We start from the raw sequence: 25,174 nt of genomic DNA on the forward strand, positions 1-25,174 counted from the left end.
TGTTGATAGGTGCGAATGGAGGCCACAACGGTGGAGGGGATGAAATGCATCAGTGACATGTTTTTTTATGATGATGAACATGAAAAAGAGGATAAACAACATTGAGTTGTTTTTTCCTCAAAAAAAAAAAAAAACATTGAGTTTTTTTTCCAATTGATTTATTTAAATAAATTGATTAATTTTTATTTAACGATTTTTTTCTACATATTAGTTTTTATAAAAAAATTATTCACATGTGGCATGCCATGTCATGTGGCATGCAATGTCATTCCAACGAGTCTAAGTGGCGTCCACGTATTCATCACCGCTAACCCAATCAGCAAAAATTGACGGCAGGGACCAAATACATTAACGGACAAAAACGTTGGGGACAAAAAATTTAATAAAATTTAAGTAGGGACTAATGTTGAAAACGCGCCTATTTATAGAGACCTTAAACATAATTAACCCTATTAAGATTTAGTGGGTTATATAATTTTTTTTACAGGAGTCGGTGCTTATGTTGGCAAATAGAGTTTAACCCTAAAACTCCTCGGTCTAATTTGTATGTTTCTCCTCCAAATCAACAACACATCAACCTTGTTATAATCTGCGGTTAATACGTGATAGGAAGCCAAAGGAGTAGGAAATAGGAGAATATGTGAGCTGCTTTCATCTTCCTACATCGACCATCAACTAATCTTTAAATTTCTTCTACGTGTATGTTTGTAAAAACAAATAGGAATGCATACACAATGCAAACACAAATGCGAACAGAAATAGGTTGATATTTATGGAGCAACATCAAAAGCTAGAATTCGAAATTGAAAAGGCAAAACTAGATCCTGTAAAAAGTGATGGCCATGTATCGGATAGGAAAGGAGAAGGTAGAAGCGAGTTTAAATCCTCTCCCACAAGCATCCTCCAACAGACAAAATGTGAGTGAAGAGAGATAGAGAAGATTGAGATAAAATGAGGCGACTAGGAGCAAGAAAATAATTAAGAGAGATGGAAATAAGATGTAGAGAGATGTAAAGAAATTTTGCGAGCATCCAAATTTGGTAGAAACACCTTCAAAATTGAGTTCCAGGCCTCATAACAAGCTTCTTCCTTGAGCAATTATTCTTTTCTTTGCAGTTACTCTATTACCTTTTATTGAAATAACAGACTAAATATTGGCAACTGCTTGAAATAAGATAATAATGTTTACATTCACAGTGAAATTCTGAGAAGATATTGGCAACTTTTCAGTTCCGACTGACCATCAAGAGGAGGACACATTTCACTAACATTTACACCGGTAAGGCTAGCAATCTTTAATTAATAGGGTAGATTTCACTACCATGAACTGAATTACAAACTACCAGTATGCCTAATTTTAACAGCTGCAGTAAATTACTGTAAAGAAACAGGTGTGGTAAATAAATATGTGCCAAATTGCAAAAATACTTTTTCCTCCAACTTCGTAAGGCTAGTTTGAAGCCCCTGCACAATGGAAGAAACAATGACAGTTGTTAAAAGAAATTATACAACAGGACATTAACCTGATAAAAAATAATGCAAAGTAATATTCTATCAGGCACGTGATCATCACAATCTCGTTTCAGAGGAGTTTTATGAAGGTCGCTACACCTCCAAATTAGTTGCATTCTCGGTCAAAAAAATTCATGAAACACAGTTGAGTTACTAGCGAAATTTTGAAGACAAGTTGTAAAGAAAATACCCCGGCCACCGTGGGAGAAAAAGGAAAAAGCAGTGCAGTATGTAAACCACAACATGAACTTTTTGTACCGAACATAAGAAAAATATCATGCAAGCACTTCAATGATATTCGCTAAGATGTCACAATTTAGCATGGAAGCAAAATGTATTTCAAAGGTCAGACATGCAAAGTTGGTTTAAACTGTAGTATGAATATCTCTATTCAATAAGCATCTAGATCTACGACTGATATCCAAATCTTGATTTCTAATATGAGATACCAGATGTTCTTGAAGCAGATATATTATCTACAGCTCCCACAGAATTCCCTGTCTTTGTCTGACCTTTGCTTTCCTCCCTAGAAAGTCCCAGCAGCCTTGACTTTGATAAGCGCCTGATTGAGTGTATCAAAGGAACGTCTTCATCCTCCTCCTCTTGTTCGGATGCACTAATTGAATCCTCGTCTTCACTTGAGCTATGGTCATTAAAAAGCTTCTTTCCCGGTATGTTTTGCATTTTCCGTGGACGACCCCGACGCTTAACAGAAACCCCTTCTTTCTCATCTGAAAATGATTATTCCGTTAGTCTTTACTCTAATTATACCAAATCCCGACATCTAAAGTCACATAATATACTAAGAAAAGGAGATATATCTACTATCATTTAGTCATTACTAATATTGTAAAAAATAAAATTATTGCAAGATGCGGCTAAATGGCAACTTTTAGTTCACAAGCACCATAGTGCTCAAATAGAATCAGCAAAGACCGTTTACATCCACCCGAGCATGACGAATTTGGCCCTTCTAAAGTTAGGGGTGTACTTTAGAGGATAAAGTGAAACAACCATTGAATAACAAAATTTAACGATCAAGATTGTAATAAAATATATGCACATGCAATTTTTTTTACAGAAATATATGCACATGCATGCACTTTTTAAAAAGCAATTCCTACTTTAGAGGAGCCAAATCAAAACTAAATTGTCTTGATAATCTAAAGGTTATACAGTTATACCCATAAGCAGTTACCAAGTTGCATTGCTTATCTCGTATGAGAAGTAACCAACTTTGAATATTATCTCTTGAAGAGAACTTCAAATTCACAGTTACCAATACATGGCCAGAGACGTTCAACATGGAAAACATAGAGAATTGCAACTGCAGAAAGCTCTTGAAATATGAGGTTCATTCAGCAAAAGCAACAAACCAACAAGAACAACCTGATTAAAATAATAGAGACAAATCATATTTGAACTCATTATAAAACTAATATGCCCGCCACCTGCATTGCACATGATATTCACTTTCACTATCAGTATACCACAACAACAAAGCCATTTTTAAACATCTAATAGTGTCTTCACTTTGATTTATCCCTCAATAGCCACATGTTAACTTATTCAGAAGCCAGACTATCAACACTAACTGCTTCCTTATTTGCTACAATTAAAAAGGGTAACTACATCAAATCATGTATTGTTCATAAACAATCGAGTATTCAGTATCCTTTAATGAGTATTGTTTACGTTTACGCTTGACTTTAAAAGAATTTTTAAAATTGTATATGTATTTGTTGCATAAACTATATATTTTGGTTTCAGTAGAGACCTAACAGGTTGTTGGTTTATAATGATAAGAGTTTGCCGGTCAGTGTGATAATTAATATAGAGAAGAATTGCATAAAATACCTTGAAAGACTTCATTCTTCACACATTTTTCCCGCAAGACCTCAACAAATGTGCAATAGGGACGCCAGCCACTGGGATTTTCATCTTTATTTACATTTTCTGTTCGCTTTTCAACATCCTTCTTACTGTTTTTATAAAGAAGTTGGTTAAAATGTGCACAGAAGCAAATATTTCTATTTGCCATTCAAAAAATAAATAAAAAATAAGCAAATGTTTTTGAATGACACTTGAAATGAGAAGCAAACTCACATTTCCAACACATCTGATGCAGGGAGTTTTGACACAAAATGAACCACAGCTGCTTCCAGAAAAGACAATTGTTTTGGAGCATCTACAAAAGCATATTCAATACCATCCTTGACAAGTTTTAAAATGTCAGACTTGTACTTGTTCCGGGCAGCACCAATAAAAGTTCCAGAAAGCTGAACAGCCAGATTTTTACATTCTGAGAAAGAGTTTTCTGATGAAATATTATCATTTCCAGAGTTATCGACAATATGCCGATGGTATGCCTATCAAAATAAACAGGGGCACAGTTAGAAAAGAAGAGGGGGGAGGATATAAAAACAGCTAGATCCCTGTTAGAACTGGTCCGTTATCTCTATATGATTACTGGATAATACTTGAGGAATTATTGATCAAACTCTGGGAATAACTTTCCAAAGAGTTGTGTTACAAGGGAAATAAAGACATACAACACTGAGATAGGAAAGGAAAAGAAACCGATGGTAACTTTCCAACCACCAAAATACTAGTTACCTGAATGTCTATCCTTCCCTCTTATTCTATTTATTCAAATACCACAAACAACTAACTAGGCAGGGTCCTTTGTAATGGGCCTGCGCCTTACATAAGTATGCATAATAGGAGGCCTACTAACAATCCCTCTGACGAAGAGGGATGGTGGAAAGACAGACCCCACGTTTCCTATCAACTCAAACTTTTATTTAAAAAAAATCCATAAATCTTGCAAAGAAAGAAGCACAGTAGATTCTTTCAAGAAAAAAAAAGTGATCCTATTTTGAACTGTCTCAACACTAAACTAATTATAAAATTATAAGATTTGGAAGGAAACCGAGACATATAAATCATTAGAAATCAAAATAAGATGACAAAGACGCTGATACTTCCATAACAATAAAATTTTATTTATTTTCCCGTGTGGCTGTGCCTTTTCTTGTTGTTAGGGTACTGGTGGCTCGTAACAATTAGAAGCCAATATTAGCCTTCAAATACAAAATACAGAAATATTTTGGTATTTATATTAAAATTTAAGTAAGACACGTGACTAAATTTCAACTGTTTATCGCTAGTAGAGGTACCCTCATAATTCATAAGGCAACCTTACTTTATCTATCGTGTGTGTATATATCAGCCAACATCCAGAAAAACAATTACCTTTTTAAGTGCTTCAAGAAAAATGGCAGCCAAATCATCCTCTCCTTTTTTCAAAAATGTGATCAGATGTTTTACAATCTCAGCCACACGTGCTCCATGCATTACAAAATGAGAAATAATCTCAGGAGCAAGATAATCCTGCATTAGTGATAGCATAAATTTTAGTATCAAAATAAATTTCACCAGTAAGAAAAATATTTTTGCCGATAATTTGGCATTTCATAACTAAAAACAAATAGTAATTTACCTTTGGGACAACATCACTAGAAATCAGCTTGCAGGCAGCAATTAAAACAGCACATCTATCTGTCTCCTCTGAGTATTCGGTGGTTACATCTTTGTTTACATCGTCATCTTCTACCTCATCTAAAAATGGATAGGCAAGTGAACAGAATTCTAGCATTATAAACAAGACGAGCACATAACAGAAATAAATGTGAAAGATCAAAGATGCACCAATGAAAGAGTTTAGTGGTATTAAATCCAAATTTAATAAGCAAACGGAACTTCAAATGCCAGTTCAACCTAGAGACAGCAGCCAATGAGAATTTAGCTATGACGCACGGACACATCTAGTATTAGACGGGTCGCAGAGTCCAACACTTGCATGACACCCGTACGGCACGTGTTGGAAACCCCGTACCGGTGTTCTAAAATAATTTGTTTTATTAATGCTTTGACACTCCTTGGATCGGTTTTCGACACCCATATGACACTCACATGACACGCATCAAACAAACTAAGACAAGTATCCCAGAAAATATATTTTTTCTTTGCTTCAACACACCTTATACTCTCCTTGGATGCATCTCAAACACATCATCTACAAGAGTTAAAGGTGTGTTGAAGCTATGTTGATCATTGAGAGGTTGAATGTGATTACAACATTATTAGTTTTTTCGATAATAGATTGATAAATAAATGTTAAATATTATCGTATTTTTTTTAATAAAATAAATTGCTCAATTTATTTGGACTTGTATATATTTTGATTCTCAATTTAGATCTTTTATAAATAATATTAATCTTTTATTTTATTATAATAAATAAATTAATATATGTGTAGTGGTGTCAATGTCCTGAGTTTTTTACATTAGCAGTGTCGAGGTGTCCGTGTCAGTGTTGTGTAAGGTGTCTGCGTCAGAGTCTGTGCTTCATAGGAATTTAGTCGTTTCGTAATGGTTGAAATATTGTAAAATATAGAGAAATGAGAGTATTATTGCTATCCTTGAGACGTCACAGTGGTATTTTACAAGATTCTTTCCTTTCTTATTGATTCCATACCCTTATCTTGAGGGATTGGTTAGGTCAGATTAAAGTTTATATATTGTTCTTACCCTCATTCTATACACAATGAATATACAATATTTTCAGTCTCAAATGTAATAGTTAGTTTCAAGTAAACATCGAGAAACATAAGATGAATGGTCCACCATCATAAGCATATTTGTTGGAGTTACCTGGAACAGTAAGCTGTTGTTGACAAAGTTCCCAGAACTTCTGAAGGACATGTGCATTAGGCTGATATCCCAATCCCTCCAGCCCTGTCTTACTAAAATTTGCCATCCTAAATAAGCACCATGCTTCTGCAAGCACAGCGCATACCTTCGCCAAATAACATTTTTTCAGACCTCAAGACATAATATATTTACGCTAGAGAAAGGAAAAAGGAAAACGAGTCAGTTCTCTTACTCTGCCAGCAAGTTCACTTCCAATTTTATCCACTTCATTGCTGTCAGTTGCCAAGTTTACATAGTACTCAAGTTCTTGTAACAAAGTATCACGCTTAGACCGGAGAGACGTTAATGATGCATCAGAAACACTTTCTCCATCTATCACAGACTGCAAACTCCAAGCCAGATGAATATGCATGTTCTGAAGCAGCAAACCAACAACCTGGATAGGGAACAGGCAGAAAATTAACCAAACCCAAATAAGAATATCACAGGAAACATAACACCATCTGTGAGCAGCCATTTACTTACCTCATCCTCCATATTCCTAACATCACGTAGCACCATTACAATGTCTTCATATAGGTTATCAATAGGCACATATCTAGACAATTGAAGTTCATACAACCTTTTCAAATTTACAAGAAGAGAATATTCATCACCCCCGGCCTGCAGTGTCATCTCTATAGGTTAAGTTTTTCCTACAAGACCCAAAAGTAACAGAAAACATGACATTTGAGTTCTGATGAGCATACCTTTACTTCACTAATTGCAGATTTCAAATTTTTAATAATTTTAACCTCGAGTTTCTTTAACTTGATTCGAGCAAAATCCTGCAATTCCCCTCGACTTTCTACACAACAGAAATTGATCGCCTTCACACAAGCTCTCAGAGGGTCCTTATCACCAATCTTCAAAAATGCATCTTCCATAAGCTGGAGGAGATTTTTGAAATTCTGAAAAAACAAGCATTAATTAATTTTTCAGAAACATCATAAATAGACTAAAAGCACCTGCAAGAAAGATACACAAACCTGCTCCTGCCTCTTCAAAGAATAAAATTCAAGATTCATATACATAACAATCTCGACCAGCAATGACACTTTAGCTTTATCTGAAATAAATTTTCGCAAGAGTTCGGGGTATTTCTCCATCATGGCAACAGTTATATCCTGTTTATTATTTTCAAATACTTCCTGTCATTTATTGGAGAAGGGATTAGAGTCTGCCACCAAGAACAATGAAACAAACCTAGTAGCACAAAGAACATTAAGCAATCACCAGTACAGGAACAACGCAAACACAACAACAAAGAGTACTCTTAGAATCATTACTAGTCAAGTATCCAGTTAGAATATTTTCTGTTACCCCAAATAATTTAACAACGAAGGCCTGAAATAATCAGAGATTTTCACTTTGAAGGTAAAAAGATTGACAATTCTTATACAGAATTAATGAAACATATTCCTATTCCTACAGAAATACAGCAAGAACAAAATTAGCCATAGTATATAAAACCATGTACTGCAAAAACTTTTATTTCCCAAAATAAACATCAAGCATCAAATGCAACACACATCAAAGCCCGGAATAAAATTAAAAGTAAGAAGTCAGGATTTGGATTGAAAAGGTGAAAATCAAAGTGAGACGAACTTTTTGGGCTTTGCTATGGTACTGCTTTCTGTTATCAATAGCAGGAACAATCTTCTCTCCAACAGCCTTTTTCACTGATGCACACAGGAGACGAACCAAGTTTGTTTTACTTTTGTCAGTGATTGATGAATTTTCATCAAGGAGCATGGATATGATGCACTTCCAATCCTGCAAACAAAATATTCAGTACTGTCAAGAAACCATATAATATTACTCAACCACGCACATCAATAAATCTGATTTAAAAAGTTTTAGGTGTGTTATTCTTTGGTACAATATCAGGGAGGCAGCAATGACAAAGCAAACAGGTTCAACAAATATATCGTGCAGACGCCAGAATAGGGACAAAATAATAACATTGTTTTTATAGTTTAAACATATTTCAGTAGAAAACCATTGGTGTGTGAAAAATATATAGAAATTGCTAGGGATACTACTGACTCACTGAGGTGACTGAGTTCCTACCTACTGAGGCCACCAAATTGTATTTATTAGAAGAACATGCAACACTCCAAGTGGATTGGGTTTTACACAACATTGTCCACCTAATATGTCCATCATTATCATTCAATTATTATTTAAAATTATCAACCCTAGTCTCTCCCCTTCAGAGTGAAGGTTAAAGAATAGAGAGTGAGGAAGAAGGATAGCTATTAAGAGACACTGTTGAGGGTTGTGATTTACAATGAATTTGACAGTTAAGCGGACCACTTTTTCTTAACCATCTCATCATGTTACGACTCATAACATGATGGAACTTAGGACCTTTGCTTTTTGTTTGTTTGTGGATTGGATGGAATGTCTATATTTTGTTGTGCCTTTGACCAATGAATCAGATCTATATTTTGTGTTGGCGTATCAAATTGTTTATTTTTCAAAGGAACCTGTTAATGTAGGTTTAAATTAGTTTAGGGACCTATTACAGATTATAAATTAGCTTAGGGGCCTACGAAGCTTATATTATATGTCCCACCATACATAATAACAACACTATAACAGAAGGACCTGATTATAAAAATAAAAATAAAAATATTAGTATGAAGACTTGATTACAATTTCTTTAGTTCATGACCTATTTAAAAATCCTCAAATAGTTCAAAGACCTGACCTACAAAGTAGTTAATCCTTTCTTTAACCCCAGAAGGATAGCTGATAGTCAACAAATGATTTATAACAGATAAATAAGCATGCACCTTGAGGGAAAAAATAGGAGAAATTTAGATGAAAGAGTGAAATTAATTATGTATCTAAGCAGGCATCAGGTTTCTAAAGGTTGCCTACTTCCCTCTATTTGTATGTCTCATATTTTTCTCATATCAATTACCATATCCTATGACTGTAAAATTCAGCCCACAGATGCATAAGCAAATGGTCAGACAAAACAAAAGATAAGTTGGTTGATACGCATACCTTTATAGCTTTCATGTAATCCCACACATCATCAATCACATAAATAGTCAAAATTGGATTGGGTGGGAACTCATCCAGAATCCGCAACATTCTTGTAAGATGAACCTCAGAAGGACTGACATTTTCACCTGTAAAGAAATTGGTTTCATCACATGTGTTATGATATAGAATTGGGATTATTAGTTCGTTACTTAATTGCTTACTAATTTTGTTTTTCTGTTATAAGTTAGTTGCTTGTGATCATGTCCCTTTCTCTTATATCCGGGGTCTACAAATAAAGATTTTCATTACCTTAGAAATCATCTTTGGCATATCTTAGTTTTGATTGGTTTTACAACCAGTGTAGGAGAGCTAGCTCTCTTGTTATTTCCTCCCTTTGGTCTTAATTATAAGCAAAAGTCAAAATGAATTTGGTTCAAATTTGGGCCAAATACAATTTGACTTCTATATTTAAGATCAGGGTAGTATTCTTTCTCCTCCCTCCGGTCTTAATAAAAAGTGTTTTTTTTTTTTTTTTGAATCCAATTCTTGGGTTCCTAACAATATGCTTGTCTTTGGTCTAAACAAGGCATCTGTTCTAAATGGAAAAATTCATGAATAGATTTTAGACCTCTTGATTCTGACTGGGAGCTAATAAATTTTTGAGCAATCAGGTGATCATATACTAATGCTCCAATGGCATGCCTGATTTCTGGAGGATCATCGATCAGCAAATCATACAAATTACCTAAGTCATCTTCAGGAATAAGTTGATGTCTGCATAAACCAAGAAAACTCTCAATTTAAAATCTTGTAACTCACCAGCAGAAAAGTAATATATCATTGAAAAAGAGTTTGGAATTAAGACCTGAACAGTTGTTTAACAAGGCCTATGGCCTGAACAGCCACAGCAACATCAATGTCATCCGCAAGCTCAATCATCCGGCCAGAAAATCTCTCAGTAAACAAACCAAGGGTCTGTATGTTATCATCCATCTCATAGAGATTTTGCAGTGCTCTTATTGAAGTTTTTCTTACACCAGCATTCTACAAATTGGAGGGTGGGGCAAAATGTAAACGAAAAAAGTAGAAACAAGTTGTATAGTACAAGAGCAATTAAAAGAGATATAAAAAATTACTTTATCATTCAGTGTCCACCCAAGATATTTCAAGTATAAATCCTGCAAAAAAAGTGATGGGTATGACAGGATCCATGCACCGAGTGATTCAATGCATGACATTCTAATATTTGGGTCAATGTCCCGGTAGCGATGTACAAATAACCTTCAAGAAAGCATTACATGGACATGTTAGATATAAAGCCACAAGAACAGAAGAACTATATGATAGACCGCTACTTTCTTTTAAAGAAAACAATTATTTAGTTTCACAAACTCCTACCCAGTAAATATCTTGCGCATCATCTCTTCCAACAGTGTTATTTTCTCGTGCATATCCGAAAACCTTTTATTTAGTGACTCCATCCGAGGCCCCTCGGTTTTTTTCTTCTTTTCAGCATCCAATTGTCTACGAGTAGTCTCTCTTTGTACGCCAAGCATATTAGCAACAGTTATATATGATGTGACCAATGAAAGACCCATCAATGAAGCAACTTGACGATAAACTCTTGGAGGGGTGCTACATAGGTACAGCAGCACATAAGTCATCATATATATGTGTATATATGAGTATATTGCTAAAATCAGAATCTGGGGGTAGTCAAACTAACCATGAAAGTGCAATGATGTAGTCCATGCACTTGTCAAATAAAACCTGGTCAAACAATGGTCCATGCTGACATTCACGGACCAAATTATCCCAGAATGACTCTAGATTCTCTTTGAAGTTTTTAAACTCCTTCTTTTTGGAATTTTGATAATCTTCAACTTCACCCTAAAATGTCAAAGGTAAGCAAGAAAGGATAAATGTCTACATGCATCTAGCTCATAGTTTGATCATTGCATCAAAAGAGGAGGCTGAAGAACGGAAATGGTATATTACTATTATTATTTTTATTAATATTACTAATAATAATATTATTATTATTGTCAAAAAAATTTATTATTATTACTACTACTACTACTGTGAATTTATCAAATATATAAATACAAAAATTAACGACAACTGTGAACAAATAATAAGTGTGTTTGGTTATGCGGTGACAAAATTTGATTTTGACTGAACTGATTATATAAAATTCATTTTGGTTGAAAATGAGTTGAGCGTAAAGTGATTTATGTCTAGATAAATCCACGAAAAACAGTGATTTTTATCAATTTATGTTTGGATAATTTGGATCAGAATTGCTTTCGTTTGTGTGTGTGTGTAAAATATTAATATATTTGAGAATTATTTCATGCAATTGTCGAAGCTAGAAATATTAACATTTATATAGAATTGATTTTGGGACTGAAATTAATTATAAAACTAGAAACAAAGTGTGATAATTTATGACCAAATAATAAATGTAATTCTGAAAGGTGCAAATGCAAAACCAGACATAGGCTAAATGAGAGCAGGTTGTATACCCTTTTAGCACAGTTGACAAGAGCAACAACAACATCATCAACGTCAATCTCATGCATGAGATCCCTTTTGTCGTGAAATTTGGCTCCACATGCCTACACCATTTAAAAAATTATTTTGCTGCTATCAGTAAGTGTTCCAAAATTGATAACGATGTTTACTTCCCCTGAAAATCTTTAAGCAATGATGAAATAATAAAGTTCCCGAGTTTTTACAATACCTACTCTAGGCCCTAGATTTTTCACATAAAACTAAAAATGTCACACCCTAACACTCCATTAACTTTTGTACCTCAAACAGCATTGTCAAGAGCTCAACCATAGCAGATCTTGGATCCTTTTCGTAGCTTTCAACCCAAAGTTTGACCACATGAGGAATAAGTTTTCCGTTACCTTTGATCGCCTCTACAGAAAGAAAAAAAGATACAATAAATCAGAAGCGGATCAGTTAATGCATAACAAAATCTACAACCACAGTCAATACAATGCTCTAAAAATGGAAAAACAAATATCATAGACTAAAAACTTATTTACAAATGTCCCAGACTAACAGTGCATGAAAATTAAATACTAATAACAGACTGACATTTGAAGTAGTTAACTACAGTAAGAAAAATAAATAACAGATCGTAATTTCAGCTCAATAAAGTATTGCAACTGAAATTTTCAATCAATCAGGTAATTCGAAACCCTAAACAACAATTGAAGTAGTTAGAGAGTACTAAAGAGTGTTTAATTTACCAATCAAAGTCTCATCAGTAGGTTTAAGCGTAGTGCTAGTAGTTCCTTCTTTAACACGATTTCGCTTCGATTTCTGAACCGGACGAGGTTCGTCGGAATCTTCCGGCGAACTCTCCCGCTCCGCCATATCTACATCGACGTCGATTTCCTTCGGCGGTTGCTTGGGAGGTCTACCTCTCTTCTGCTTGAATCGAAAACAGAAAAACAAGAAAATGAAATTAGGTTAAATTAAAGCAAGATTGGGAAAATGAAGTTGTGAAGAGAGATAAATGAAACTTACGGAACGACGAGTTGATACTTCGGAAGGTGGAGGTTGATCTTCCATGACCTAAAGCTTCTGCAACACGACGACGGAACTAGAGAGAGGGGGGGGAGGTTTTTGAGAATTATAACATCTCCCGCCAAGGTATTAAGTATTAATTTTCAACCCAAAGTCACCGAGTATTTCTGGATACGCCTCCAATTCAACAGAATATCTCTTGTTCATTTTCTACCGTGATTCCTGTTTTTCCGAAATTCTATTTTATCTGTCAAAAGAAAAAAATGATTCACTTTTTCCACTTTAATAAGATAATCATATTAACTCCATTAAAAAAAATCATATTAACTACTAACTAGTTCTCTAAACGATATTTTGTCAAAAAAAAAAAAAAAAAAAACATAGATAAAAGAGTGCATCTTTGCTCCATTTCACTTTGCTCAATTTACCCCATTTAAAGACATGGATGTGTGACATGTGTAAAAAATAAAATCAATGGCTGTGATTAAATGGCTTGGAAAAAGCAATTCTTAAATGAGAAAAAAGATCAACGCGCTCTGCTATGAGAAAAATACTACGCGCGTACAAACTCTCCTTCTTCCTTCTCATCTTAGATAGCACCTCTCTCCCTCCCATCGCCGCCGCCCAACTCTCCCTCCCTTCTTAAATGAGGTACATTGTTGGCAATACTTCCTTGTCCGCGTTTTCATGAATGTTGTTCACCAATTTATTGACACAATCTGAAAAAACAAAAATTTACAATTAAGGCCATCATAAGTTATGATTTCATACATAAACTTACATAAATATATGATAACAATGTTAGAAAACAACATTCTAAAGTCGCGGCAACTGAACAGAAATAACATAAACAGAAACAACTCATGATTTTTTGACAAACAACTGAACAGAAACAACATAACAGCAAAAATCCACTGCAAAATAGCTGACAGGATCAATATACTTGAAAAACTTAGTCTGCATAAGAATTTGTTGACCATAAAGCTATCTATTACTATTAAAGTTACACACATAGTGACCATAAAGCTATATATATGTATATCATGCAAGTAAAGCATCACGTAAGTGAACCTCGAAACTAATTTTTCATCAACACAGTAAAACAACATCATGTAATAAAGAGACGGCAAATAATAAAATAGAGAAGGCAAATTATATTACCTTGATCAACAACAATGGCAGCGGCACTGGGATGGTCGGAGACGGCGGCGGCGGGTTCGTTAGTGTTGGTAGCAGGATGGTGGGGTTCACTCATGATGCTGACGGAGACCAAGAGAGAGGTGCAACGGTGAGAGAGAGGGAGGGGTGATGGCGGAGCCGGTGGGAAGGAGAGGTGGCTTCGATGATTATGGGGGAGGAAGGTGGAAAGTTGTATGAGAAAGGAAGAAGAAGAGTTTGATAGTAGAGCGCACGTATTTCCTTTTCCTCATTAAAGAATTGCTTTTTCCAAGCCATTTAATCACAACCATTGATTTTATTTTTTCCATATGTCGCACATCCATGTCTTCAAATGGGGTAAATTGAGCAAAGTGAAATGGAGCAAAGAAGCACTCCAAATAAAATCTTCAAAGCATATATGCGGTGTGAATATTTAATAAATGGTGGGATTTAGCATGGGAAAAAGAAATTCTTTCCCTTCATGAGGAAGTTAAATCACAACCATTGATTTAATAATTTTTTATTTGGACGGTTAGGATCTCTGACCTCGTAATAGTTGTAACTTTTTATTTGGTATTGTGAAGGACCCCACCAATTGATTAAATAACAATTTTGTTTCATTTATTGGTTTTTATTTGTAATAAATCATGGGATTAATTTGAATAAAAAAACAATTATAGGAGAGAGAAATTTAGTTCATCTTCTTCAATATTCTAGAATTTTTGTGTCGTGAATGGTGTTTAGCTATTGAAGGATTTTAGTTATATAGATTTAGTGAGGTAATGGAGAAATTTAATATAACTTAAATATAAATTTGGTATCTTAATGTAAAAAATTATCCAAATAAATAGGAGTATAATTGGGGTTTTGTTAGGTGATATCCTTCTTCATCATGGTCAAAAAGAACTGATTTTCACCATTTTTTCTGTCAACAAAAAACGGAAAGTTAAAAGATTGGAGAGAAAAATGGATTCGTTCGGTGTCTCTGGCTCATCGCCGTCGGTAAACGTGATGTTGTCGTCGTGAACAGACACCGAAGTGGTCAGCTCCTTCGCAATATGCACGTTATCGTCACAGACTCGGTGTGGCTGATGAAAATCTGATTAAGATCTATTAGATAATCATAGACGGCACAGTAGAAGAACAAGAACAAAATTGAGCCTAAGAATTGGATAGGGCATCCAGATATACTTTTCAGATTGAAAACAAAGATTGGTTTATGATTCCAGATCTGGAGAAAAAGGTGGAACAACAGACAGATCTGCGTTGAAGAAGAAAAAAATATTAAAAATATATTTTCAATTTTTTTTTTCTTCTGGTTGCCAACTGCCACCTGTCCTGAAAAAAGGGAACTTTCCCATGGTGGGAAAAACTCCCCTTTCCCAGGCTAAACGCCACCTTAACAGATTGTTGCATGTAAAAGGAAAAAATATTGAATGAAAACATTACATTAATAATTTTTATTTAAATCCTTCCCTTTCTTCCTCTCTCTCTTCTCTCATTCTCAAACCCTAGCTGTCACCCCTCCGAATTGTTTTTCCTCTTATCCTAATTGAATAAGTGATTTCACATATTTTCTGTTTTCCTTCGTTTGTTTTGGTGATTTCGTCGTCTCTGAACGACTCTGTTTATTTTGATTTCCCATCTTTGTGCGGTGTGTTTTTTATTTTCCATCTTAGTGTTGTGTTTATTTGATTCAGGTTGAAAGATTAGATTTGAGCAAGTGTAGATCCGATCAATGACAATGACTTTGACGTCGTCAACGTTGCAGATGTGAGTTTATTCACATATTCATCCTTTTTGTTTTTAGCGAATTTGGATTTGTATTGTATCGATATACTCTATCAATTTGAATGAATGAATATCATTTATTTTTGTCAAAAAAAAAATTAATATCTTTAAACATTTAACAATATTACTAATGTTTTTGTCAAAAAAAAAAAAACAATATGACGAATGTAATTGTTTTATATATAATTATTGTAATGTTATACGACTTGCTAATTAATCATAACAAACAAACACTCTTCATGAACAATATGACTAATGTAATTGTTTTTTTTTTATATAATTACTATAATGTTATGCGACTTACTAATCAATCCAAACAAACAAACATTTTTCATGAGCGCAACCTAACAAAGCTACGTACAGAGCGCGACACTAAGTTGCAAAAAAAATTAAGATTATCGGTTGAGAGTTTCAACTAGGTTAAAAAGTTGGTGAATGGACCGACCATCAAAACGGAATTCGATCCATGTACCACATCAGCTTCCTGCCACAACAACAAAAGCATTTCAGCCCTTTCGAGCGCAACAGTCTGGAATCAGACGTTAAGAATCGACCAGATATGATAGTGATGACAGTAAACCACCACCGTCAAAGAACCGAGCTTTTAACCAATTACAAATCCAGATTGAGGATATATCAGAAGATAAATTTGAGCACCAAACAGTTCAACGCCCACACTTGAGCCAGCTTGACTATTGTCTAGAAAGATTTGGAACAGCGCAACAATTTGGCCCCTTGTCAGGCCTTGAAGAACGCCGACAACCTTGCGACGGTATGATGGGAACGAGAGCTGAAGCTTGACCGTCAGAGAGGAAAAGGGAAAATCCATCATGTGACTAAAGAAACGAATCTACAATGATCGTAAACCAACAACAGAAAACGAAAAATTATTATCGATTTTTAATGCATAAATTTCGCATTTAATTATAACTGACAATAATATAGCTGTGTTGACCATTAAACCAACAAAATTAGAAAGATTACATGTTTAAGGAATGTTGGTGGTCATTGGCTTTAATATATTATATTAGTAGTAGATATATTAACGACTAAATTATAATTGTTTTTTATTGCTTTGACTTTAGGTTTTTACTTTGGTTATTGTTTCTTCAATTGTCCCTTGTTTTATAATGTTATATCTTATGATTATTTTCGGTAAAATTGTGCTACAGAGGATACCATATTGGGAAATGCCTTATACTACGAAAGCAAATCCACGAATAACAAGAATAACACCATCCCTACCGTGTTTTCCGCCAAATACCCAATTTTATGTTTTTTTTTTAAATATTAAAACAACAATATTGATAACTGAATTGTACTGTGTCGTAGTTTTCATGGTTATGCATTTCGTGTTATATAGCATCACTGATAGAAGGGAAGAATAATGCATACGAAGAAGAGAGAGATGAAGAAACAAAAAGCCTTGAAAAAGTTATGGGAGATGGTGGCGTTTACTTTACTTTTTAGAAATTCAGTTTAACTAGTTAGATTTAAAAAAAAAAAGAATATTGATCATTCGTTTAAATTTGTGCTAGTGTTTTTCACAAGTCAAAACCCATGAATTGATGGTGGGACTTTACCACTAGGCTGTAGTAAAATTTATGTTCGTTATATGCTCAAATAAAGTGGATTCTAGGATGAGAGTGTAATTAAGTTTCTCAATCAAAATATAACTGTACCATCATTAAAAACCATTAGATGAAACAATTTACTTTATCGTTTCATGTTGTAGCCATACTACCAGATGAATTCTTCTCTCTCCCTCTTTTCCCTATTTTCATCTCGGGCATCTCCTTCCAGCAACCCAACCATTTCAAACCTTAGTATAGGCAAATCATCAATCTAACATTTTCATTCATTCACTTTCTCGTTCTCCATGCAGATACTTGTAACTAAGAAAATTAGAAGGAAAAAAATTACAATAATTTGGTTTAAAAAAATTGACGCTGTTGTGAGTCATGGTTTAATCTTCAAATGTATAAAGCCCCATTTTATCTAACATTGTCAATCTCCAGGATTGTACAATACTTGAATCAAATAAAACATGATTTGGATATGCTATGGTTTTTCTTTTTGGTTATTATGTTTTTTTTTTGTTAGATTAAATTTTCTGAAAATTTTGGTTGAGTTCAATGTGTTGGTGGTTCGCTGGTTCATTCACTATTGCTTCGAATTTCAAGCATATGATGATTTCTATTCTCCTAATTTATAATTATCTATTTTTAGGTGGTTTTTGACTCTGTGTAAGAAGGAATTTTTACATATTTCTTAAACCGTAAACGTAATGGAGGAGAAATGGGGCCCTCACTCACTCTGGTTGCACATGAGAGATGTTGATATATGGCAAGTTCTCGTCACCGTTTTAGACAAGTACGAGAGAGGGAGAAGGAAGGAAACAATATTTGGTGTTATAGGTGCATCACAAGATATGGAATCTCTCAATCCAATGGCTATCAGTCGTGGTTAGAGAGAGAGAGAGAGAGAGAGGAACAACGACTCGAACACCATTGACTATGTCAACTACCAAGAATATGACACGAGTTTTGTTGCCATGCTCTGATGGAGGTTTAAAATTTGTGAAAAGGAAAAGTATATATTCATAACTTTTGTAAAAAATGAAGACAAAAAATGAACAACAAGAATAATTCACACACAACCTCATGTTCCTTATTGAACTAGACCTTGCTATCTCACAACTGTTATTTTAATATTGGTTGAATTACTTTTTTAATTTTTCATCTCTATTTTAAGTTTTAATTTATTTTTATTTCTATTTTTTTTTGTTTTTAAAGTCTGCTGTATTTTTTTATAGTTATGCTAATCAGTGATGCTATATAACAGAAGATGCATAAGCCCCACACAGTACAATTCAGTTATCAATATTGCTGTTTTAATATTAAAAAAATAAAATAAAATTGGGTATTTAGTTATGTTGGTTACTATGGAGCAGCATATTTCATTTTAAAATAATTAAAACAAGCAAGTAAATTGTACAAAAAAGCATGAAAACATGCAGTCGTGCATTTTGTGCGAACAAAGCTTCGCACCATATACTATATAGCACCGTTCTTTTGACTCTTGAGTTTGATGCCTTGCATTTTGCATTTTCATTTTAGCTTTTATGATAATCAAATAGAATAATAATTACTATAATAAATATATTAAGACAATATACATAAACATAAAGTTGACGGGACTTTGGTCAGAATGCGAAAAAGTAAATGAAATACTTTGGGTTTAGATGCAAATATTTGAGTCTACGGTGCAACATATAAAATTCAGGGTGGTCGGAATGCAAAATTATAAGGATACCAGTGCAATTTCTGCACACCTCATGGTACACTGGATCTTCCCCTACATATAGTGCATGATTCATTTGCTATGGTCCTGTATGAGCCCCGAGCACCTAGACACAGCATCAAGCAGCGCTAGCCATGGACTCAATAAGGATCTGGTAACCTTCAGGTACAGCACTCTGTGTCTGCACACATTCGGTCAATGCAGGAACATCAGCAGACACATCCAAAACCCTCGCTAATACAAGAAGAAGATGAAAATCTGAAATTCGCTTCACAAATGGAAGATTTTTAGTCCGTTCAAGATGATTCTTCAGTGCCATCGCAGTCACTTGAGTATTCCGGTTCTCAACGGGAAATGTTGACGAAAGAGGACCCTGCAATTTGGTAACAACACACTCATAAGTTTCACAATACTTGTATAATTTACAAAGACCAACAGATAGAATTTGTAGCTTAGGCATGGATGACATTGACACGACAAGCGGAGGAGGCTTCAAATAATATCTCATATCATATCAGTATCGACCAATCACATCATGACATCAAACCAACAAATAAATCATCACTATAACTCATCAAACCAACAAATAAATCATCAAAATAACTTTTGTCATGTTAGCAAACCTCAAGGGTATGCTTGCGATTGGGTTTTTGAGAGCTTAGTCTATATCTTGATGTATATTTGAAAATTTTAAAAAATTAAGGAATGGCATGATAAATAATCATATACTATTTAAATCCCTCTTTTAATTCGATTTAGAAACATTTTACAATTTGCTTAATTTAAAAATGCAGAAATATGTCTTGCCCTCCAAAACCCAAATCGCAAAATTTTCATCCATAGAAATAGTATCTTTCTACAGAAGACATTTGTTCTATTTGACTCCAGACAGTCCTCCAAATAATTTTTTTTCTTCATGGTATTGGAATATGGTAGAAAATAATGATTTTAAGGTTACACTAAACATATACAGAAAAAAAGTTGGATCATAAAACTCCAGAGATTTATACACTTCTTTTGACATTTCTTACTTCATTAAAAAAAGAAGAGATATACAGTCAGTAATTTACAAATCATTTTGTAAATAAATTTGGCTAATCCAATTCAAAGAGAGGGACTCTTGGTACCTAAACTCAAACTACCAAGTAGGACAACTATTTTCTAACGAGAGCCTTCACAATAGCAATTAGCAGGCTCAGTTCAAAACATTAGAGTCACCACTATGATAAACGGATCTTGGAAGATTAAACAATCTAAAAGGAATTAATGTTGGTGTTGATATCCCACTAAACTTAGACAAAATAACAAAACAGTATTTTTCAACAATAACTAAAATAGAAAATCTGAGGGGGAGCCTTGGTGCAACGGTAAAGTTGTTGTCATGTGAGTCACGGGTTCAAGTCCTGAAAAAACCTCTTCTGTAAAAAACAGGGTAAGGCTATGTACAATACAACCCTGCGTGTATGCGGGAGCTGTGCACCAGGCTGCCCTAACTAAAATAGAAAATCTAGAAGTGTCCAGAAAACATACACACACAAACAGGGCAAACCAAAACCAATATTATAGTACGAGATTTCCACATGCTAAAACTATTGCACCCATTTAACAAACATTAACGAAAAAGCTTCTAAATTAACTGTAGAATGAATAGCATACCAAGCATATTAGTAATCCATTTCATCCTTTCATGAGAAGTATCAATTCCCAAGTTTGAGATAATCAAATTCACTTGTTATCTAATCATCCCCATATATTTTAAACATTTAAATTCTTTTTACATTCATAGGAAGATATATTAAATAACAATAGGCAGCAAATTCCTTGGTCCAACTATCTACCTCAACACAAATCCTCTTCGGGAAATAAACCAGGTTGCAGGAAAAATGATATATTTGAAAACATTTCCAGATTTCCCAAAATGTTAAGAGGTTTGAAAGATTCAATTACACTCTTTAGCATGAATGAAAAATGAACAGTTTCTTACGTTGAACTGATATGGATTACGAAAAATATCATCCACTAAAACCAAATATCATTTGATGAGCAATACGGGTACCATCTTCCTTTACTACATGATATCAACAAATTACGTGCAATCCATTTATTCTTCTTTAAGAATCCTTATCATAAAGTTTTTTAGACAAAATCATTAAGTTTATACTCGTCAATTAAAAGTCAAAAGAAGGCATGCACCTCACAACTAGGCATGATAAGGGACTAAATGTAAACCTACTTGCCTCATTATTTGTGGGTGAATGAATTTGACATGTGTGTTTGAGTTGAGCCAATATAAAAGACAGATGATGTCTGATCCAATTTTACATATAAAAAACCTAGTGATGATCACTGTGGTTATTGAATGCATACATTTTTCAGTTCCAAAACGTAGAAGTTTGCTTCATTCAGTCATGCTCAGACCTTGTTTAACTTGTTGCAGTCAAACCTATCAAGTGATTTCATAAAACACAGTCGATTGAGCTGTTTGTGGAAAATTTAGAGAGAATGGTGTGAAAAGGATGGGATGGGATGAAATGAAAAAGACTGTCCTACCCATGTTTAGATGGTTTATGAGGGGGAAAGCGGGAAGCAAGAAGTTTGAAATAAAACAAAAGCAATTCACTCACTACTCAATTTGGAATGGTTCAAAAACAGGGGATTGAATCGCGGTTTTAAATTCTAGTCCGCAAAAAGGTTCTTGAGGTCTCCATAGCTGTATCATATGTTGCAAAGGTATGGGTATGGTACCCAGTACGTGCTACAGTATTTTTGAAACTAAGGTACAACTAAATCAATATATTTTTGAAACTACGGTATTTTTTTTAAAATAAATTGGTTGGTTTATGACATTTATATAATCTTTGATACTTGAGTTCAAATTCCATTATCTTTGTAATTTTTTTTTTCAAATATAATCTTTGTAATTTTATTACATTTAAATTTACGGGGCAAACCTATAATTGAAGTTCATTTTGGGCCAAACCAACTGAGTCATTAATAGCTTTTTTGCGAAGACAATACTCGAGCTGCAGCTTCAACGAGCAATATTCCCACATTAAGTATTTGTGGGCCGTTAATAGTGCGCGCTATAGCGTAGCTTAGCAGCAAGAAACCGCTACAGTGAGCGTCGTAGCGGATTCTGATCCGCTATTGGATTTTAGCAGGAAAATCCCAAATTGACCCTAACTTTAAAACCATTTTGAGGGCATTTTGGGATTTTTTTTATAAACCCAAACATTTTCTCAACTCTCTCTTATCACGCCACAAAACACACGAGCTTAAGTGAAAACACGATCTGGGTTTCACTTCCTTCTACACGATCTGCTACCATCCATCTATCTTCCTCTGTTCTTTGTTCTCTTTTTAGTTCCTCGGTTCCTTGTTTCTTTTTTGTTTTCAATTCCTCTTCTCTTTTTTTTTCTTTGTTCCTCTGTCTTTTCATTAATGGTTCTGGTTCTTTTGTTCTGTTTTTTTTCTTTCTTTCTTCCTTTTATTGTCTTTTCTCTCTTTTTTTTTATTTTTTTTATTTTTTTATTTCTCCGCCATTTGCTTCTCTCTCTGTCCTTATATTTGTCTTTTGTTTGTATTTGGATTTGAACATAATGTTTTGATTAAGAATTGTGGATGTGAGTGTTTTGATTTATGAATGTTTCATGAGATTTGAGTGTTATATTTAATACGTGTTTGTTTATACTTTATAGTATTATTTATGAAATTTGTAAAGAAAAAAAAAAGTGATCAAATAGCGACCATATCCCACTATATGCTCTCCCACTATCCCACTTTTGGGGTCGGCCTCTACGCGCCACTATCCGGGATTGACTACTATGGGGCCAAACCCATCATTAACTAACCCAAATATATGTGATTTTGCCTATTGTTAGAAATTTTACAAGCAACGGATACAGTCGAGCACTTATTTCCATATTAAGTATTTGTGGGCCAAGCCCGTCATTAAATAAGGTATGTCCTCAGTACGCATACTCATATCTAATACCTACAGTTTTCTACATCGACAATCAGATCTGTAATTTAAAACCAAGTTCCCCTCGCATTTTCTCGCTCATCTTCTATGTTTTAAGTTAAACCTACAAACATGGAGAATTATTCCCTAACCTTTCACTCCTCCAATATATGGTTCCCCTCATATTTTGTCGCTCATCTTATACATTAAAAGTTAAGCACACAAACATGAATAATGATTCCCTAACCATTCACTCATAATCAAGACAAACTATTCTTTTAGAGCTGATCCAACACAAAAACAAGAGTCAAGTTCTAGCGGAATTATGCATTTTAGGTCTGTTTGAATTGGCTTATTTGAACTTATCTACTAACATAAGCATTTGCGACACTATTTGGGAGAGCTTATGAAAACAACATGACGTGTCCATAAGATATTTTCATCTTATTTTCATACACAAATAGTTTATACCTTATATGGCAATAGTTTAACTAACATTATTTTATCTTTTGTTTAAAAATAGCTTATACATGAGCGTTTATTATGATATAAGAATTTAATTATGTTGTTTATCCAAATAGGATTTTTGTGCATCTCAGAATAAAGCAAGCCACAAAATTTATCTACCATAGCAAAAAGATAGTAAAAGAGAATCACAAAGACAATAACAGAAACAATAGCATGAAGTAAACAAATGAGGAAAACAATGGACATAAGAAATACCTGATGATCAGAGATTTTAACAACAACCAAGAAAAAATCATTATCAACCTCTTTAGTATCCTTCACACCAACAACAACATCCTTCTTCATGATGGACAACTTAGGATCATGATCCTCCTTAACCTCAGTATCAAACCACCCTTCCTTAAACAACCTAATACAAACATCACTCATCTGAAAAGCTTCAAAATGAACATCAGCACCACCCATTTCCTCATTCACCTCGAGCTTCACAACCGCGGTAACCCATTCCTTCAAACCACTCTCAGCATGATACTCAGCAGCTTGCAGCACTTCCCTATAAGATAAAGTATAATCCTTTTTATCCTGACTCACACTTTGAGTAAAAATAAACCCAACCCTCTTCATCCCTAATCCAGCCGCAATGGCTTCAACACATTTCTCTTCCTCAGGATCCCTAAAAAACAATAAATTATCCTCCAAACCTTGTTGCGGAGGTTCATATATAAAATTCACCTCAACCTTTCCTTCTTCAGTAACAGTACCATACATAAACCCACCCCTTTTCACAGCAAAAGCAAGATTCTCATTGACATAATGCTGAAAAGCATTTGCACAATCGCGATCAAATGAAACCAATTCACAATGTGGATTCTCTTGTCGCGAAACACGCATCTGTTTCGCGATGAGATCATCCATAGTCATTTTCTTACCGAATGAACCGGCGGGTGAGAAAGCAGCGGGACCTTGAACAGTACGTTCACCTTCGTAAGCTAAAAAGATGATTGAACCGTGAGAGAGGTTTAAAGCTGTTAAGGGAGTGTTAGGGTTTGACATGTCGGTGAATAGGAGAAGATCTTGAAGGGATTTAGCGAGGAGAAGGTTTTGATTGGTGGATAGGGTTTGGTTGTGTGTGGGGATACGTAGTTGTTTTTCGATGATTGTTTTGAGGTCTGAGACGGTTTTGTTGTTTGGATTATCGAGTGTTACTCGTTCTAGACCATCTCGGCTTCGAATTCTGAGCATCATGGTTTATGTTTTGGTTATTTTGTGTGGATGATGATTGAGAATGATGAAGAAAGAATTGGGGTTTTTATGAATGGAATATAGAAGAGTTGAGAATAATCGATTATGGATTGCTTGGTGGAGTGGAAAAGATGCAGAGAACGAAAAGAACTTGCTTACTTCACCGCGCGTCGAGGGAGAAAACTGAAAAGAAAAGGGAAAGTTAAGTTATTACGATTACGCGATACTGATACTGATACTGTGTAGAGTTCAATCTGAAGCACAGAAAAACCGTCTAATGATCATGGGCTCAATTAAGGCCTACAGGCCTTATATAGCTCTAGAGGTGTTTCTTTTCCCACCCTCAAATTTTCTTGAGCGTCCTATTTAAGATTATAAAAATTAGATGCTTTTTCAAATTACTAGAATGCCGACCCGTGCGCCACACGGATCTTTTAGAATT

At 34.5% G+C, this 25,174-nt stretch overlaps 2 protein-coding genes across 3 annotated transcripts; both read right to left on the minus strand.

Moving 5' to 3' along the window:
• Window positions 1-1,148: 1,148 nt before the first annotated feature.
• On the minus strand, window positions 1,149-13,046 carry LOC25499570 (sister-chromatid cohesion protein 3). Of its 2 annotated transcripts, none has more exons than XM_039827233.1 (22): window positions 12,810-13,046; window positions 12,530-12,710; window positions 12,081-12,193; window positions 11,792-11,884; window positions 10,993-11,156; window positions 10,665-10,901; window positions 10,403-10,547; window positions 10,132-10,310; window positions 10,012-10,040; window positions 9,285-9,412; window positions 7,875-8,042; window positions 7,256-7,417; window positions 6,977-7,177; window positions 6,753-6,890; window positions 6,460-6,663; window positions 6,228-6,372; window positions 5,015-5,133; window positions 4,768-4,905; window positions 3,619-3,881; window positions 3,370-3,494; window positions 1,962-2,243; window positions 1,149-1,464 (listed from the first exon to the last, which is right to left on the minus strand). In XM_039827233.1, the coding sequence occupies exons 1-22, from the start codon at window positions 12,852-12,854 to the stop codon at window positions 1,451-1,453; spliced, it is 3,273 nt and encodes a 1,090-aa protein (XP_039683167.1). In that variant the 5' UTR covers window positions 12,855-13,046; the 3' UTR covers window positions 1,149-1,450. The 2 variants fall into 2 exon arrangements, with proteins under 2 accessions (XP_039683167.1, XP_013450316.1); XM_013594862.3 differs by having other exon boundaries at window positions 9,895-10,040.
• Window positions 13,047-18,886: 5,840 nt separating this feature from the next.
• Window positions 18,887-24,970, minus strand: LOC25499572 (NPL4-like protein 1). The gene is made up of 2 exons (XM_013594868.3): window positions 23,746-24,970; window positions 18,887-19,434 (listed from the first exon to the last, which is right to left on the minus strand). Exons 1-2 carry the CDS (start codon window positions 24,733-24,735, stop codon window positions 19,180-19,182), a joined length of 1,245 nt encoding a protein of 414 aa, XP_013450322.1. The 5' UTR covers window positions 24,736-24,970; the 3' UTR covers window positions 18,887-19,179.
• Window positions 24,971-25,174: the final 204 nt, after the last annotated feature.

This window comes from Medicago truncatula, chromosome 7 (assembly GCF_003473485.1).
Source record: "Medicago truncatula cultivar Jemalong A17 chromosome 7, MtrunA17r5.0-ANR, whole genome shotgun sequence".
NCBI classification, from domain to species: Eukaryota; Viridiplantae; Streptophyta; class Magnoliopsida; order Fabales; family Fabaceae; genus Medicago; species Medicago truncatula.